Source organism: Blennius ocellaris (genome assembly GCF_963422515.1).
Source record: "Blennius ocellaris genome assembly, chromosome: 10".
NCBI classification, from domain to species: Eukaryota; Metazoa; Chordata; class Actinopteri; order Blenniiformes; family Blenniidae; genus Blennius; species Blennius ocellaris.
In genome coordinates, this window is record NC_137659.1 from 11,360,565 (window position 1) to 11,378,325 (window position 17,761).

Below are 17,761 nucleotides of genomic sequence, written 5' to 3' on the forward strand. Positions count from 1 at the left end.
ATATATACATGCAATAAAATGTCATTTTGTAATTTTCATTTTCATATTTTCTCAGTCTAACTTAAAATTTGAAGTGGCACTTGTACTGATGATTGAATTGCGTTTTCATAAATGTTGTCATTTGTACGATGTGACACATAACATGAGACACAAGTTATTATTAAGGACAATGTTTGATAAATCATTTTCTATCTACGCTGTATTTATTGACTCTGTCCTCTCATTAATCCTTGTCTATTTCTGAGGCAAACAAGAGATATGATCTATTGAATGACTTTGTCTTTGAAGAGATCAGCACCCAGGACTCTAATGAAGTTAGATTTTAGGTGAGGATCTCCAAAAACTGGTAGCTACTGTATATCTACAAGCAACCAGGGTAAATGTTTTAATAATACTTTGGGTTAACTAAGTTTAGACATTTTTTTGCAATATTTTTATTTTTTTTCTCATTTATTTATCTCTGTGGAAAATACTGAACAATATAAATATGTTCTATGTTAATTAGAAATAGGCACATTTTTATGGATTAAAAATGCTGCACAAATAGTGAGGATGAGCATTTTGAAATAAAATCCGACTAATCTGTTAAAAATCTCATGAACTACGACGAGTGATGTCAAGAATAATCCTCTTCTTCTATCACGTTCATCGATATAAGGCTCCGGCGGGTAATTGTGTCTTTGCTCCGATTCGTGCTTACTCTCACTACCTCCATTTTCATCAGCTCTTGTTTCTTCACACCCTGCCCCTGAGATTAGGGCTCGAACAGAACAACATATGGTCATTTGTACTTGATTGGAAGTTTGAAGAACGGTTTAATTTAAAAAAGGAAAAAAAAAGGGGGGGGGAAATCGGTTGTTTCAATAATTCTTTTCGTATGTTAAAATGCATCATATTGAGGATGGATGTTTTGTCTTCTGCCCCGGCTCAAGATTCATCGTGTTGTGGGACATTGCATTCAGGACCAAAGTGGGAGAACAGACTGTATATTGGGCTCGTTTGTCACTTTGTATCCTGCCTGTCTGTTTCCTCCCCTCCATTATTTTGTTCCTTCAAGCTCTCTATTCACTTCACTTTCTTTTATATACCTCTTCAACCACACCATCTTTTTCAACTGCCTTTTGACCTCTTAAGTATCTTAATTTCAATTTAACCTCCATCCATATCCCATCCTCTCTTCTTGCATATCCCTTGTTTTCTCCCACCTCCCTTTTTTCTCCATCTGTCTTTTCACTCTTTCTCTCTATTGGCCTCTCTTCCTCCTTTTACTGGATGATTTCTCCCCTTGTGGTGGTTATAATTTGCTCAGGGATGGATGGGCCGGCTCTGCAATCATCCTCCTCCCCACTGTTTTTGATGGATGTCTCGACTCGGCTATTGGAGTCTTTCTTTGAGCTGCTCTGCATTCGCAGACTGATGAAGCAGCCGGCTGGAGTAATGCTAGTTTCTGTTTTTAATGTGTTTTTAAAGACCCAAATGTCCCTGGATGTACTCTCAAGGGTCTGTGTCGTGAGCTCGGCCTTGCTGGTGTTTTGGAAGATTCCAAAGATCTTCACAAAATGTAAACACTGTGGTCAAAATCACTTTTTTTTTTTTTAAACCTTGATTTGTGAGAAGTTCCTCTTTTTTTTTTTTTTTTAACCCCATCGACCTTACACTGCTCTTAAAGATTGAGGTCAACATTCGTCCCGCTCTGCTAAAAATGGTTTCCGGCTTGTGAGACAATATCGATTATTTTGTAAACTCTGAACATCTTGATTGACTTTTAAACCAAGTCTTGGCCGTGAACTTAGTGAGGAAACCCCTTTACAATCTGTTTGTTTGAGTTTAGTTCAATCTATTCAGGTCTTGGCTGAAAAACATACATTTGTGTTCCATTCCACATTTTTAACTACCGGATGATACACGCAGATATTTTTTGCATCTATTTGGAGAACAATGCTGTATGCTCGACATGGCATCCATGGGAATATTACACGATTATCAAGATCATTTGTAGCATGCATGTTCAATTAGAATAACAGAATATTCTACCTTCCCCCCTTTCCTGCTCGTAATCTTTTCACTTTGTTGAGAAACTAATTAGTCTCTGCATAGATTTTTTTTTTTAAAGTTCATTATGCTGTATGTTTGCAGCAATACAGTTATGTTACTTATTTATGTTATGTTTGCTGAGACAGGATTTTGGATCTGTATCGCCTTACTGTGGGGGTTAAGTTTGTCTTTACCCCTCCTCCTCCACCTTTGACTTAATGCAACACCCCTACCTGCATTCCCTTCCTCTGTCGAAGAAATTTGAACCCCGGTTTTTCATCTGACTCGGATTCCATTTCCTCCTCCTGTTTATCCTGCATGAATATTTAAATGAGGAATTTTGAGCTCCCACTGCCTCTGCAACAAACCCACTATCTACACTCGGATCATAATTCAGTTTGAGAATAACTCATTTATCACGAGGCGCGGAGTGTTTTGTGGTCACTGGTTAAATGTTTATGAGGCAGTGCCACAGGGAAGGTGAATGTGCTCAAGATGATATAATCTGATGCCCTCTAATCCATCTGAAATCGCTCCACTCCATGACTAATGGCTATTGTCACAGAATAACCTCCGGGCTCAAAGTGAAACATGCATATTTTGTCTCTGTAGATTAAGATGGGAAGAAATGTTCCCTGGCTTTTGCACGTTATAACAAGTATGGCAAAAAATTAAAAAGTGTCTGTAGTCCATCACTGCAGACAAGGATCATTGTGTATTTTGTCACACAAACGAGAAAGAAAAATTATGTTCTGCCCCACAAAAAAGTAGTTTATGGAGCGAAAAAAAACAGCAATGTGTCACATGATTAATAAATGAAGCTGATTTATTGTGCTTTTCTTCAGCCCACATACAGTGTACCCGAAATAGAAATGAATTGAAGCAAACTGATTAGATTTGAAGAAATTGATGAAAATGCAAAGGACTTTGGTTTGTTATGGTTCAGTTACAGATGGAGAACAAGTACTTTTTTCTACTAGATCCTAAAGTAGCTTGGAGGTAAATTATCTGACTGAAAGTTCAAAAATAAAAATGTTTTTTTACGATGTGTAGTGAGATCTACAAAGAGTTGTTGATATGATCATTGTTTTCCCTGTGATGGACTGGCACTCTATCCAGGGTGTACCAATGTTTACCCACTGGCATCTGGGATCGGCGCTCGCTCCCAACGAGCCGAAGTTAGGTGAAGCAGTATAGAAAATTGATGATTTTATAGAATTGTCTTGTTGTGACGTTAAGTAACTGACATGTGCATAAGGCTCGAAGAGTGGGAGACGGTCTGATGTGTTCTTTACAAGGGCTTGGATCAGATTGAATAGTGTCAACTAAATCGCGTAGAAGTGTTTGCACGCTTCAGAAGTTACTTGACTTCAATGACCTCGATACTGTAATCTTACAAAAAGACATTGTCAATGGAACATTGCTGCTCTCATATCAAGCATATTTTAGCTTGTGTTTTGTAAAGTAGAACTGCTGTCAAATCCTAGCTGAACAAATATGAGTATTTTGGTCCAGGTCATTGAATCTGAGAATTTCAGAAGTGAAGACATGCCATTTTTCGAGATGAACCAAGTTTTATGAGAGAGCTCCCTGGATGTTATCGCTCCAGCTCCATTCAGTTTCGGCCGCCTCATTGCAGAAGTGACATGCACACTCTGCCTCGCTTCTGCTGTTAAATGAAAAATATGAAAGAGACCTTGAGAAATAGTGTGTCAGGCAGTTGGATAAATCCTGCTGACAAACCGCGAATCATGGCTTGAACTCCAGGCCACTGAAAGAGAGAACAAAAACAGTTTTTTAAGCAGCATAAATTTAGATATTCGTCTGGCTGGGACTGCAGCAGAGCAGCAGGGAGGCTGTAAATTTATGGGTCATCATCTGTTTTTGTCCATGTGCCCTTCAAGGTTCAAAAGCAGGACGTGATGATGCAAGTCAATGAGCACACCAGTCATTCACAGCTACTTTTTTTTTTTTGACTGAGACAAACACTGCATTTGTAAAAAAAAAAAAAAAAGCTGACATATTTAGGCCTCTCTTGTTTGTATTAATTCCCAACAAACTCGCGTCTGTGTTTTATAGTGGGAATAGATCTGTTATTTTGCCAGCTACTGCTTAAATGTTAAAAAAAAAAACCTCAATATTTAAAGGTCTACTTTCCTCTGACAGTCATGGTTTCTATTTCTTATACGGTCTTGGTTTAGTGTTCAGCTCAAACTGATGATCTCAAATTTCAGGTTTTCTTTGCTCTTTTCTCTTACATACCCCAATTATGATTTGGCAGCAGCTAGCATAGTTATCCAAAGACTTGTATTCAAATTTAGATAGGCAATGATGTTTGGTTTTTGTGAGTCTTATACATATGGGGGAAAAAGGGAATGACAGCACCCTTCTGGAGTCGGATATAGGGGGTGATTGGTATCTCTAGTGACCGTTGCGAGTATTGTGACAAAGTAAAGCAGTTGCATTTTCCTCTCCCTTCAATTATGGTACAATTTAGTAAGCGTTCTTTCTGGCTTTGAGAAAAAAATATTGAGATGCTCTGTTTGGATTTAATGCATAATGGTGCCACTTCTGTTCTTTTGTGGTTGGCCAACAAACCATGTCTTGTAGAACACGATGTTCCTGTAGATCAACATTGGTGCTTATGAAAACCTCCCTGCGTGAAGCTTTATATTAACTCTATCAATCCAATTCTCTGTACTTTTCTTCAGTCCCTAATTGAGGGGATTGTTTCACATTAGACAACGCTGTATTTGTGTCGCTCACTGCTTTCTACCAGGACCCTGTCATCCATCGATCGTATGTACATGCTTCTGTTCGACCCGCTCCACTACTATGCCATGCCGACCTTACTCATAGCTCATTTAAATCAAGGTTCTGCCTCTTGACTCACAGACTTTTTATTTATGTTTCTCGTGTACAAGGACAGGCTTGCAACAGCCACACAAGGGAGTGCATTAACAATGTGCTCACTCGGTGTCCGACTCTAAGAAGTTCAGTGGAACAGTGCACTGTGTGTGAGAGTGATATTGTTAGGCGACTGATTGACAGCCTGGAGAAGGAATGGCGTTATACCTTTCATCTGCTTGTCAAAGGCCAGAGAATTAATCCACAGGGGTGAGGGCATTCTTTAATCTTCTAGATTACGTGCCTTGCAGACAGGCTGGGTGTAGATTAAAGGACGGAGCGCTACAGGAGGTGAGATTTACTGTGTTTTGTGTGTGTGTGTGTGTGTGTGTGTGTGTGTGTGTGTGTGTGTGTGTGTGTGTGTGTGTGTGTGTGTGTGTGTGTGTGTGTGTGTGTGTGTGTGTGTGTGTGTGTGTGTGTGTGTGTGTGTGTGTGTGTGTGTGTGTGTGTGTGTGTGTGTGTGTTAGAAACGATGGGGGTGGCGTAAAGATGCCGCAAAATGTTGGAAATACCTGTCATTTTTTGGAGAGTTGATGAAACCCTTTAAAGAAAAGTATGTTTTACCTCTCTCTTCTCATTGGGTTCTCTATTTGACCTCTGAGGAAGTTACAAAAGGAGAGCCTGGAGACTTAGCCTGACTCTGAACACCAGCATGTGGCCAAATAAGGCTTTTTGCACTGCTTTCATATTGTTACTGTCAGTAAAACAACAATATTTCTTTTCCAGTGTCTGAGCTGAATGAACGAAACAATCTTTTGTTTATTTTTCAGCTTTTTTTTCTGCTTGGAACTGCCCTGGTTGTCTGACAGTAGTTCACCTCTCCATTGTCTTCACCAGAACATGGCAGTGAAGCCAAATGCTGAGGAAAGTGTCCTAATTGTTTTCTTTGACATGTGCAAAGGGCCTCCTGTTGTGATCTCTCTTGTTCTTCTCAGATCCTGTCATTTGATATGAGAAGATAAGCTTCTTCTTTCCTGATATTTTTAGAGAGAAAACATTCTGCATGTTTACTACAATTCAGTTGCATTTGAGGTTTTTTTTTTTCTTCAGATTTTCTGATTATGATCACTAAAAGTATTGATCATAGAAACTTAGGAGCCTCTTTCTGGCCCTGTTTTGTCTTCTTCCCTGCGTTGGATCTCGTTTTTCTTGTGAACAGAGAGTGCTTGTAACCCGAGCCGCTGTGGACAGGCCCACATTAGACCCGGCGGCATCTCGTCTCCTCTGTCAGAAAGTGGGGCAATCCCAGGTGATGAAGCTCGCCACCCGTTGGCTGAACTGGTTGTCCATCACACTGGTGATGTTGAACCAGTGGCAGGAAGGAACCGTAAACAGGGGAAACTCGGATCCTGTTTGTATTGTTCAGTCCTGTTGTCAGCTTTACCCGGAGACGTAGAAACTAAAAGTTGCTGGGTTAACTTTGCTTTGCTCCGACTCATTTTTGATGGATTTACTTTGAGAAGAAGAGGGGTTGTACCTGTCCATGTCTGATGACTAAAACAGTGTCACTTGTTGAGATCCGTTTATCTTAGTCATGTCTTTTCGCATCTATGTAAGAAGAGCGATTCTGAGGAGGTACAGGCAGGTCCCACCAACAGAAGCTGATGGCACTTTCAACTACAGCCGAGCCACTAACAGACGAGGCCTTTTGAACTCTGGTACGTCACATCTGGACTCATCGAGAGGTTGTAGTAACAGTTTGTTTTCCTTTACAGTTTAACAAATCAAGGTTGTTTCTGTCAGAGATTTTAAACTGACAAAATCTGGGACAAAATCAAAGCAAGAAAAAGAGCTTTACAGTTGGTATAGAGATTTTCCAAATAATTAAATCATACATTTTGAGTTCCATTTTATTAATGATCAAATATTTATCTTGTTGTAAAAGATTGGGTGAGAAGTTTAAGTTTTAATCGTGGTAGTCTTTTGTGAAATTGTTTGTTTTTTTTCCAAAACTGCTAAGGGTTATGAGAGTCTTCTATTGATAGTTAGCATTCATCAAAAGTGTGCTGTTCAGATCATTCATAATATAAATTTTCAGGAACTCATTACTCAGCTATTTATACAATCCAAAACTCTCAAATTCCACGACCTTGTAGAATACGAAACCGCTCAATAAGATACATATCCAGAAATCTTTTTCTGAAGGGAAGTTAGGCCACAGATTCAGGGATCATAAAAAAACTCCACTTGTAGTGAGATTTTAGTACGAATTGTGAAAAGTTAGTATTCAGCTTTCTGGCAGTGTCTTGTTTTTTTTGTTTTTTTTAATATGGCCAATTTTGGGCTGAACAATGGTGTTTTACAGTTTATCCTCATCGAGGCAAGGCCACAGAGCTCTTCTGAAGTTTGTATACTCTCCTTGTCCAGCTTTGCCACGATTTCATTAGCAAATAAACGACAACATTTCTTGTAGGTGTTTATGGATTGTTGATTTGTTCTCTGTGTTATCCATAGTATAGATTAGTGACCTGTGTAGGCAGTACCTCGCTACCTTAATATAGATAAAATGGGTAATGAAGATGCCTGGATGCTAGATCAAGCTGGAGCAATTTGCTGAACACATTATCACTTTCTTAAAGTATTTGATGTTGGCCACGAAACAGAAAGGAACTCTATAGATTGTCATTGACACAATTTGTTTCATATCCATAATGTGACTACGTGTTTATTCTCACATCACCTTTGGCTCAGTTGGTCATTATCAACCACATGAATAAATTAGAAAAAGTCATTATTTTGGTCATTGGGATATTTATATTCAAAATGACATTGGGAGCGAAAGCCCAATTATATCCTAACTGACGATGCGAACCATTTAAACAAACACATGATTTCACCAAAGTTTGCACTGATCAGCTGAGTTACTTCTGTATTTGCGCTACATTTAACATGCTGTTATTTTGGCATGTACCCATTATGACTCATTAAGCGGTCATGGGGACTGATCACTGACGAGTTACAATTTTTACGCTTCATTTTCAAGAAGGTTAATGTTCCCCAAATATGGTATTGACACAAAGTATTGATGTGAGCTATTAAAAGGAAATGGTTGCAAATGATCACTTTACAGCAGCAACTCTCATTCTTTCAATTATTTTTTTAGAGTGTGTCAAGTCATCTCTAATTTACAAGACTATTTATTGGGGGTTTGTGCTTTCAGTGACCATACAGATCTTCCACTGTGGGAATGTTCTTTTTTTATAGGAGCTTGTGTGATGTTGTTGATATCTCACTTTATGTGAATGCAGGCAGCTGCATACGCACATACATTTGTATTAATTTCTCCTTCCTTTGTGTTTCCGAGCTGCAGGATGATGGATTCAATCCCCTGTAATGACCTCCTCTCAGCCAGTTGAGGTTGTTGTCTTCGGCTGTGATTTATCAGTGCGCGTGACCACCACAATCTTTCGATTCGAGGCCCTCTCACTCTGCGATTATGCAGCCTTCTGTGAAGATCTATAGCCAGACAGTTAAATTGATGCATCGCCTCTATTACAGCACTGAAGCAATGGTGCTCTTTGCCAGAATGGGTTTTAATGTAATTTGGAGCTGCTGTCATTCATTTTCTGCCACTGGAGCCCCACAAATAAACAAGTTGATCAGGGCTAAGTGCAGTCAGCTGCATACAACAGGAAACCTATCTGAGCTATAGGATCGCAGGCGGTCAAGACATTGTACATAGTTGGCTTTTCACATCGAAGCAGTCAGAAATTGTGTGTGAGAGTGTGTGGCGCATTTTTGCCAAGAATGTTATTTTAAGTATTTTTAAAGGAGGTTTGTTGTAAATTAGCCAACCTGACAGTCTTCCAACATGCTTTGAGAAGGAAAGTCAATCAATAATTTGAATAATTATATATTGTTATCATCCGATATGTATTGTTCATTCGTTTATTTCTTCCTCTCCCAAACCAACATGATGAACTCCAGGTTTGGGGTTTGTGGTCTACTATAATATATCTTCTGATGCTTTTATATTTACTACAGCCTCTCGAGATGACCATCTGTTTTACCTTCTGTGTCCCGTAGGTGTAGTTGAGCCCTACTAAACCATACCTATGGAAGTAAACAGTATATCATCCTTCAGTTGGGCTGACAACATTCAAAATGTGTATTTTTGGAGACAGAGGAATAACATATATCATTCATATGCTCATTGTTCACCAGATATACACACTATCCCCTGATAAATCCTAAAACCTTCATATATCTGGATTCAAACTTTTAGTTCAAAACGGACAAACAAAAAAAGGTTCTTCAAAGTTGTCCATGTTACCATGTAACAAAAAAGACTTTTGGAGTTCAAGTCGAGGTATCAGGCAGTATTATCATGAGTGCACACGCATCCTCAGTGAGACACTCAGACCAAGCCTTTATTAAGCTGTAGGCTGTACATTGGCATAGCGGAGAGATTATAATGAGGATGGAAAGCTGCTGCACGTCCTCCAGGCCCATCCATCTGCTGTCCCTGACTGCCCCTTGGAGGAGAGGTGCAGACTCAGGTGTTTTCACTTTTTCACCATCTATAAACATGCACATTGCGACTCCATAGGAACCCAGCATGTCTCGTGTGTTTACATGGATCAACCTTCGACATCTCAGATGTGTTGACAGTTTTCTGTAACTTGGCTACGTTTAAAGTTGGACTTCTTTTAACAAGCTCATCTATGTTTGGACCAACTTTGGATAACTGATTTTTGTCCAGCATCTCACCAAAACCAATTTTAGGAAACCAGGATTTTTAACAAAAGTACATCTGTTTTCATGTGTGAAAAAACAAGTAAACATCAGACAAAATTGAAAAAGTTATTCTGTTGAACAACAAATGCTTTGGGACTACTCTGCCTTTCTTTGTGGAGTTTGTATGTTTTCCTACAGTATACTTCTTTTCCCTTTATCCTGGTTTGCAGCTAAGACATGCAATTTAATGGGTGTTTGCCCCATAATGGACTGGTGATCTGACAGGATTACATACACAAGAGCAAGTTGTGAGTATTTCTGAAATCTTCCCTCATAACCAGGGCAGAAAAGCAGTGATGTATTAGATTAGGACCTTGGTACATGATGTTAGCTGCTGGTCAGCTGTTCTGTTCAATCAAATGTTTGTGAATGCTGGTCTTTCATATTATAATTGATGTCTACAGATTTCTTTCACTGTAAGACTAGGAGGTACATGATATAGTGCTTTGCTACAATTTTGGTTTTGTGAACCATTTGGCCAATATTTTGGGAGAATTGATTTACCAGATCGCTCCTCAGAGCATTGGCTGTCACCTTTTCTCTCATTTTCTTGCATCATTGATCACGTGCAGAACCTCTGAGAGCGTTTGAACTGTGAAATCTAGAAGCCCGATCATTCCTTGAAACACTATCCTTCATTCATGTGAAAGAGCCGCTGGAATTTTCCAGTGGTGGAGCAATTTAGTCTTTGTGTACGTCACAAGTATGGCTCCGTGTGGGGAAAAGGAACAGGACCTTTAACTGGTGTAACAAATGAATGACGGTACTCTGATGGGGTTGATGATTTAATTAGCTGGCATAATGCTTTTCAGACCACTAACACTGTAAAATTTGAGAGAGCTCATATTCATGGTCTCAACATCCATTCACTTAAGATGAGAAGTAGTGGTTCTTGGCTTTATGGTATAATCTAGTTTTCTGATTGTCAGTTTTCAGGCCAACCTCCTGTTATAAGCAGTGTTTAAACAATTTAGGTCAGCCTAATATCATGAAGGCGACAGTGTCAGATTGCATTGTTAAATTAATTTATACATCTGATGAAGCGGGAAAGAAACTGGTATAAGGTGTTTAATATTTTCTGTATTATTTGACAATTTAATGAAATGAAAAGAAAATTATCCCCAGAGCACAAGGTATGATATAAGAATATGATCATTGTTGATTTTATCTGTTTATAGAAAAAAAAAAAAAGAAAATGATTCATGTGAATTTGCAGTTGGTGATTGCATACAACCAGAAAAAAGAAAAAAAGAAAAAAAACCAAACAGTCAGTTGTAAAATTGTCAGCATCGAGAAAGAAAAGGAAGAGTGTTCTTTGTGAGCAGAGCTGAAAGTAAAGGATGGTTGCCTCTGTACATATATCACAATGTCTGAGGTGTTTTTCAAGAATCAACCAATTAGTTTTAGGTTGACACTCGGTACGTGCTCACTGGAAGCAGCCAAACAACACAACAGAACACCCAAAAAGCTATCATGAACTCCAATGTATGCATGACAGAGCTAAGCCAAACTTGCATCCTAAATATAAAGTTATTTGTTCATCTATTTATTTCGATCATCCAGTTTGTTAATTAGTTTTTAATGGGTTTTTCTATACTGTGCTTGTAAGCAGACGTATTTGGTCAAGATTTACGTTTCAATGATGTTTTATTTGGTATATAAATGAGATGTCATAACAAAACTGGATCAGGTTTAATTTTGAACAGGTGAATCAGAGTTGAGTTCCATTAAACCCTGCAGGTCACGCTAATATTCGCATGGCGGCTCCCACCCCTTGGCTGGTATGCGCCTTAATGTGGCACGTAATTGTGGGATCCATTATGAACGCTTTAAAAGCCGTGGCTATGGAGAGGTTGCCATGGCGACAAGCTATTGGTACGAGCTGTAATGAAGTTGATTAATGTACAGACTCCTGGACGCTGCCATCAGATCGTGACCACTGCGTGCTAGCCAAGCAATATCGCCGGAAGATGCTGAAGTGAGCTCGTCTCATTTCGGAGGTCTTTGATTTGCGGAAATAGGTAAAGTTGCTCGGAGCAGAGACTTCTGGACAATGAAGCACTGGTCTTTGTTTTGAGTTAATTTTCTCAAACTGGCAGCCATGATTGATTCGTGTTGAGGATCAGTTTTGATAATTTGATATTTTACAATGACGCCAATAAATAAACATATTGATTTGTAACTGATATTAGTTTGTTTACCATAAATATTTGAGCACTGTTGACACAAAAAGCGTGACTTAAAGCGTCAGTTCAGGACTATTCATGATAAAAAGTCTTCAACTTGAGCAGGTAAAGTTGTTGTTTGCGCTGCAGAATTGGTCTTTAACATGTAGCTGTTTATTAGGTCATCTATAATTTAGTTGAAGTACTCAAGTCCTTATATGTGTCCGTCCTTTTTGAATAACATACTTCTTTGCATTTTGCACAATTAAATTGTCTAAACCACGCCCAAGCCATTGTTGTCAATGATGCTGTTTTGTTTTTTATTTTATGAAAGTTCAATTGTTTTGGAGGTTTTCTATCTGTCTGTATTTTTTTATTGTTTTTTTCACTCCCTCACCTCCAAGAGAAAGAGTATATGTTGTGTGATAGTGGAGGTCTTTCTCCTTTTATACTTTGACGGAGAACATGCTGGGCCTGGGGACCACAGATATTTGTGATGAACGGGATGAAGTTTCGCCTGACGCTAAATGGCTTACCACATTGATCGTCCTGTCAGAACAGCTGAACGCTGCTCTGACCTTTAAGTTGTGTTCTCCGCCATCTTTCCGATGCTCAAAGTCTGACATTTCTGCTGATGGCACTGTGCATTGACTGTCACAGCTATTGATCGGAAAGGAACGTTCAAGACATCCGCGCACATGCTGGGGAGGTTTGATGTGTTAGTGTTGTTTTTTTTTTTTTTTTTTTTGCTTGTCCCAGATGTGGACTGTAGTTTGTAAAATGTTTCCGCTTCATGGGTTGTTAAATAAAATCTACAGAACATTGAATAGATGGAGGAAAAAAATCTGAGTTGGTTTGAATATGATGAAACTCCACATTGGTTACTCGGCAGGTTTCTTTCCTCAAAAGTGATCCATTGTTGTGGGAGCTGGAAATAGTCCAAATCTGTACAGAACACAGAAGCGGACACAATATTTCCATTCGTACAACTTTAATGGTTTAATGGTCTCACACTGCATGAGAAATATTGTGAGTTGCTTCTTCCACACACTGGTCATTCTTTCCGAAGATGCATCCAGGTCTCGAGCTGCCACATCATTCGCTACAGACATTCCTTAACTTAAATAGGACCTTTTTTGTGTCACTGTAATTTCTGTCACCTCAATCTGATGTCTTAAGTAGGATTTGTAATCATCCTTCTCTCCCAATATTTGGCCAGTTCACTGGTCACTGAATATCCCAGTGGGGACTTTTATTTTCATTTCATTAAGTTATTGACCCCTCATTGCCTAACCAGGCGAGATGACTCATGGCTTCTTATTGACTTATTGATGATTGCGAATTATGCTAATTCATGTTGGTCAATAGGAGATGACCGATCACAAACAGCTCTTGAATGTAGAGTGAGTTTGCATCATCTCAGCCACTCACAGGGCTGAGACGATGTTTCTAATCATTAGCTATGTTGTTATTTGAAAGCAAAGGTTTGATAAAGGTACAAAACTCATTTTATATTTGTAAGCATTGTTTTGAAGATGATAATAACTTATGTCTGTTGCAAATGTCCAATGTGTCAGAGCATCGTTTTCCTTACTGTTATGTCTTGGTTGTTTGTTGCAGGAGTCTGTGGCTGCTGTGGGCCACTGAGGCCAAGGTACAAGCGCTTGGTGGACAACATCTTTCCAGAGGACCCTAAAGTGAGTATTGCTGGTACTTTCTTTTAGATACAGTGCTCATGAGTTATCTTTTCCACCTGTAACTAGAACGTACTGTGCTGTGCAGGTATTTCAACCAGGAACGGCCAGTTGCAGTTGAGTTGTTGTATTTAAGAAACAAAACAAAAAAAAACATGCGAAAAAGTAATCAATGTTCATCAAATATAAATACGATTGGCTTAAAATCAACCAACAAAACTTTGTTTCAAGGTTTTGAATGAAATGACAAACCACAACTCAAAAGTTAAATGGTACAAAATAAAATATAAAAAAAAAAACTAAAACAGTACAGAGATAACTGTCAGAGTTGTGTAACAATATGTTAATGCACAGCTGTTATCACAGTATTCAAATGTATTTGGTGCCACTGTGACGATTACAGCAACAGTTTTCCCGCCACATCACATAATTGTGTAATCACGAAGCCACATGTGAATTCATCACACTTTGATAAACATCTCCGTTTCATGTGTTGTGATTCTGTTAAGCAGGTGACCACAAGTTATCACTCGTTTCAGTTCTCGACCTCTGTTAATTGAAGTAATTAACACGTATGTGCTTCCGTCTGTATACAGGAGAATACTTTTCTCTCCGTTTTCCCCCTCCATATCTTCCTCATGACCTTGGGTTTAGGGAAATGGGTGCGGTGGGAAATCTAAATGCTTGAGTGGTGGAGACCTTGTCAAATTAATTATCACATGCCGAGAATCCGGGGAACTGATGACACTCTGGGGACAGCCTGGTCATGAATGAGCTCCCTTCTCTTTAAGTATTGCAGGAATAGACATATACGTATGGTTAATTGGCGTATTCAACAACATGCTGCAATTAATTCACTTTCTGAGCTTCCAATGGGCCATTAAACCAAATAGGGCATCATTCATGCTCATTCTGGTGGGGAAAAGTGATGAACTGTGTATAAGTTCATGATCTATAGCAAAAGTAGACTCAAACTTTTTTCCCTCTTTTTGTTCACAGTGGTTTGTCATGTAGTTTAATATTTAATTACATAGACTTCCAGGCTCTGTTATGTTTCTCTGCAGTAATTGTTGGTGTTCAGTCACTCGTTATTAAAAAAAAACAAGCGCCAAATCAAAACATGTTTGTGCTCTGTTGAACAGTGCTGTCAGTTTTAATGTCACCATCACACTCTGGCATACTTTTTAAGAAGTAAAAGGGTAAATTGAATGTATCTGGCTTGCATATCGGAAAACCAATTAACTTTGTTAACTTTGGGAGCTCAGAAAAATTAAAAAAGGCTTTAAATTGCTATTTCAAAATATTTTTGGCTCATATTGTATAGATTCTTTGCTTTTTTTGCTTAAACCTATAATCATTATTCAGACTGCTCCTCCCCAGTACACTTGATGCCATCATTAGGCCGAGACTTACAATAAGTCTACGATAAGTCCTAGCACACTGATTACGTAAAATAAATCAATTGTAACAATATTGGTTGAAGAAAAATCACTTCCATGGACTGTCTTCTCCCTGGTCAATCATGTGGTCACAATTTTTGCCTAACAGTGTTTGAATTTCAAGTCTTTTCAAACACAACGGTAATTATTCCAAACTCCTTGCAGAAAAATGTCCACTTTTGTGGATGAGCTATTTGTGGCAGCCGGATGGTATATTTGGGAATCATTCTAATCTCGACTGTTTTGTGTTTTACCTCAGGATGGCCTCAGTAAATCTGACATGGAGAAGCTCACCTTCTATGCTGTGTCAGCTCCAGAGAAGCTAGACAGGATTGGAGCTTATCTGGCTGAGAAGCTGAGTCGAGATGTGGTGCGACACCGTTATGGGTGAGTAAGGGATGGCTGTGGCCTGGTTAGGGAAACTGGGTCATCTTTCATTCCCAAAGCTAGCAGTCTGCATATTCAAATTCCCCTTTCTTCCTGTTCATGTGGAAGAAAGTTTTTTAGCAAGACAGTGAACTTCAAGTTGGTTGGAATTCAGGTCTGGCCCCTTGCATGGCAACTAAGCTTTGCCATGTCTCAAATCCTCACCAATCATATTTATCTATTTCCTTGTCAAAGTATCATATTAGCCTTAAGACAGGATCACCTTACAGGAAAGCTCTCCACTCACAAGTGTTATCATGCCAAATATAAAATGTTATCACCCTTTTCTGCTAATTTTAATAGCTTGAAATGCCTTGAGAGACTGAGATGTTTTATGCATTTAAAGAAAAAAAAAATCCTCTGTTATCTGTTTATTGCTTCAAGCAAAGTGACATATTTCAACATTTGTCCAAAATTTTATTGAACCTTCCTCAAAATATGCAAGAGAAAAAAAACTTTCCAATATTCTGGAGTGCGTCTTTCACCTGATGAATGAATGGTGTTTTGAGTAGGCTCATCTGGAGTGGGAAACAAAAGTTCTATTAACTGAAAAATAAAGAACAAACGGTGAATGCACGCAGCTTGTAGTTTGAAGTGTTAATTGGTATTTTAACACACAAAGAAACCCTCATTCAAATTGACAGGATTCAGAGATTTCGGACTTGCGTCCATTTCACTGAACCATTAGGCCATAGGTTCCCCTGGAAAGTAATCAAAATGAGTTGAGATGAAAACATATTTCTAAAAGAAGACCACCAAATCAATGCAGTGATCTCATGTGAGAAAGTCTGTTTAATTTGTTTAAGTCGAGAGTCAGAACAGTCATCCTCTCTCTCTTGCTCTCTCTCTCTCTCTCTCTCTCTCTCTCTCGTTCTTCCACTTACAGCCATGCATGCAGTCATTACAAAACCATTTGGCGTCGCTTGAAACACGCCGTTTGCCCAGCAAAGTGATGCGTTTGTATACTCTGCTCTGTTACGTCACTCTAACTGCAGAGCTGTCGTTGGGTTTGGCAGTCCCTTTTGTCGCCCAGATGGCACAAAATGATAGAAGACGACTGCTGCTGGCATAGATTCCTGTCATCAAATGTGCTCTACAGTTCACAGGCAGCTTTCAACCCAGATAAAAATGTACGAAAAACAGATGAGGCTCCTGACTTCTATTCCACTGATTGTTTTGTTTTGTTTTGTTTTTTTTTCCATTACAGAGTTTTACTTTAGTCATGATCGTAGTCCATGTAGCTCATTGAGACAAAAACCCAACTGTAGAAATGCTGCTGCTGCTTCGTGTCTTAGAGATTTCCGGTTGGGGCCGACAATACCCTCTGTCCCCTGAATTCTCCACCTTCAGAGCAATCACCCGCAGGTCACCGCATTCATGAACCTCTTCACTGGCTTCCTTCATTTTCTCTTGACATCTCCATCCTCGGCATCCTTCTCCCCAAAAAAGCTATCATCTCTCCCATGTACCAATGAAATGAAAAACCATCTCAAATCTAGATATCGAACTGAGTCCCTCTGATTACATGTGGTCTTTCCAAGCTTTTTCAAGACTATTGAGTTGCCTCTTCTGTGAAACGTTGGTGGAAAAAGTCAGAACAATCCACATCAGTAGACAATGAGGGGAAAGTGGCTTTCAAAATAAAATAAAAAAACACAACAGGCAAAGAAGCACCACCATCTGCCACAACTTGTGGGTGATAATGAAAAGAGGTTAGTAACATAAAAAAAAAAAAAAAACTGGTTGTAGACCCAGGAAAGGCAATCAATTAGTATGATCCAAAAAAAGATTAACCCTAATCCTGGAACCTTTGATAAGGAACATAATTCTTCACGCCACATATTCTCTTGTAGATAGATGAAACGCCACAGATCAGAATCAGTCCATAGATGATCAAGGCACATAGGCAAGAACTTGTAAAAGTGATGTATAAATGCAAAAGGGCAACATTTCCAGGTCAACTGAATCAACCTTTTGTAAGACTTGACAAAGAGGAAAGTTTTAGACCGGATCCTAAAAGCAGAGAGACGCATAACTGAACTGAAACTGTAACTGGTTCAAATGTCTCTTATCCATTCTACAAACACTCAGAAAGGACAGACTTATAGCAAGGTAATCGGCTTTTCACAGGTGAAGAAGAATATTTGTTTGAAGTGTGATGGGAAGAATGACATTGAGGAGCAGGAAAGACATTTCTATATATAAGTAAGTGTTAATTGAATTTCTTGGTTAATTAGCAGCCCGTGAGGTGCTTCATTGCGGGTTTCTCAAACACCTCTAAAGCTGCTGTAAAATCTCTCTCTCTCTCTCTCTCTCTCTCTCTCTCTCTCTCTCTCTCTCTCTCTCTCTCTCTCTCTCT

At 39.0% G+C, this 17,761-nt stretch overlaps 1 protein-coding gene across 1 annotated transcript in view; it reads left to right on the forward strand.

Moving 5' to 3' along the window:
- The window catches only part of efr3a (EFR3 homolog A), a 93,597-nt gene that overhangs the window by 22,381 nt on the left and 53,455 nt on the right, over nt 1-17,761 (forward strand). The window contains exons 3-4 of the mRNA XM_080503023.1: nt 13,464-13,540; nt 15,236-15,363. Coding sequence (XP_080359149.1) covers nt 13,464-13,540; nt 15,236-15,363 — 205 coding nt within the window. The remainder of the gene's footprint in view (nt 1-13,463; nt 13,541-15,235; nt 15,364-17,761) is intronic.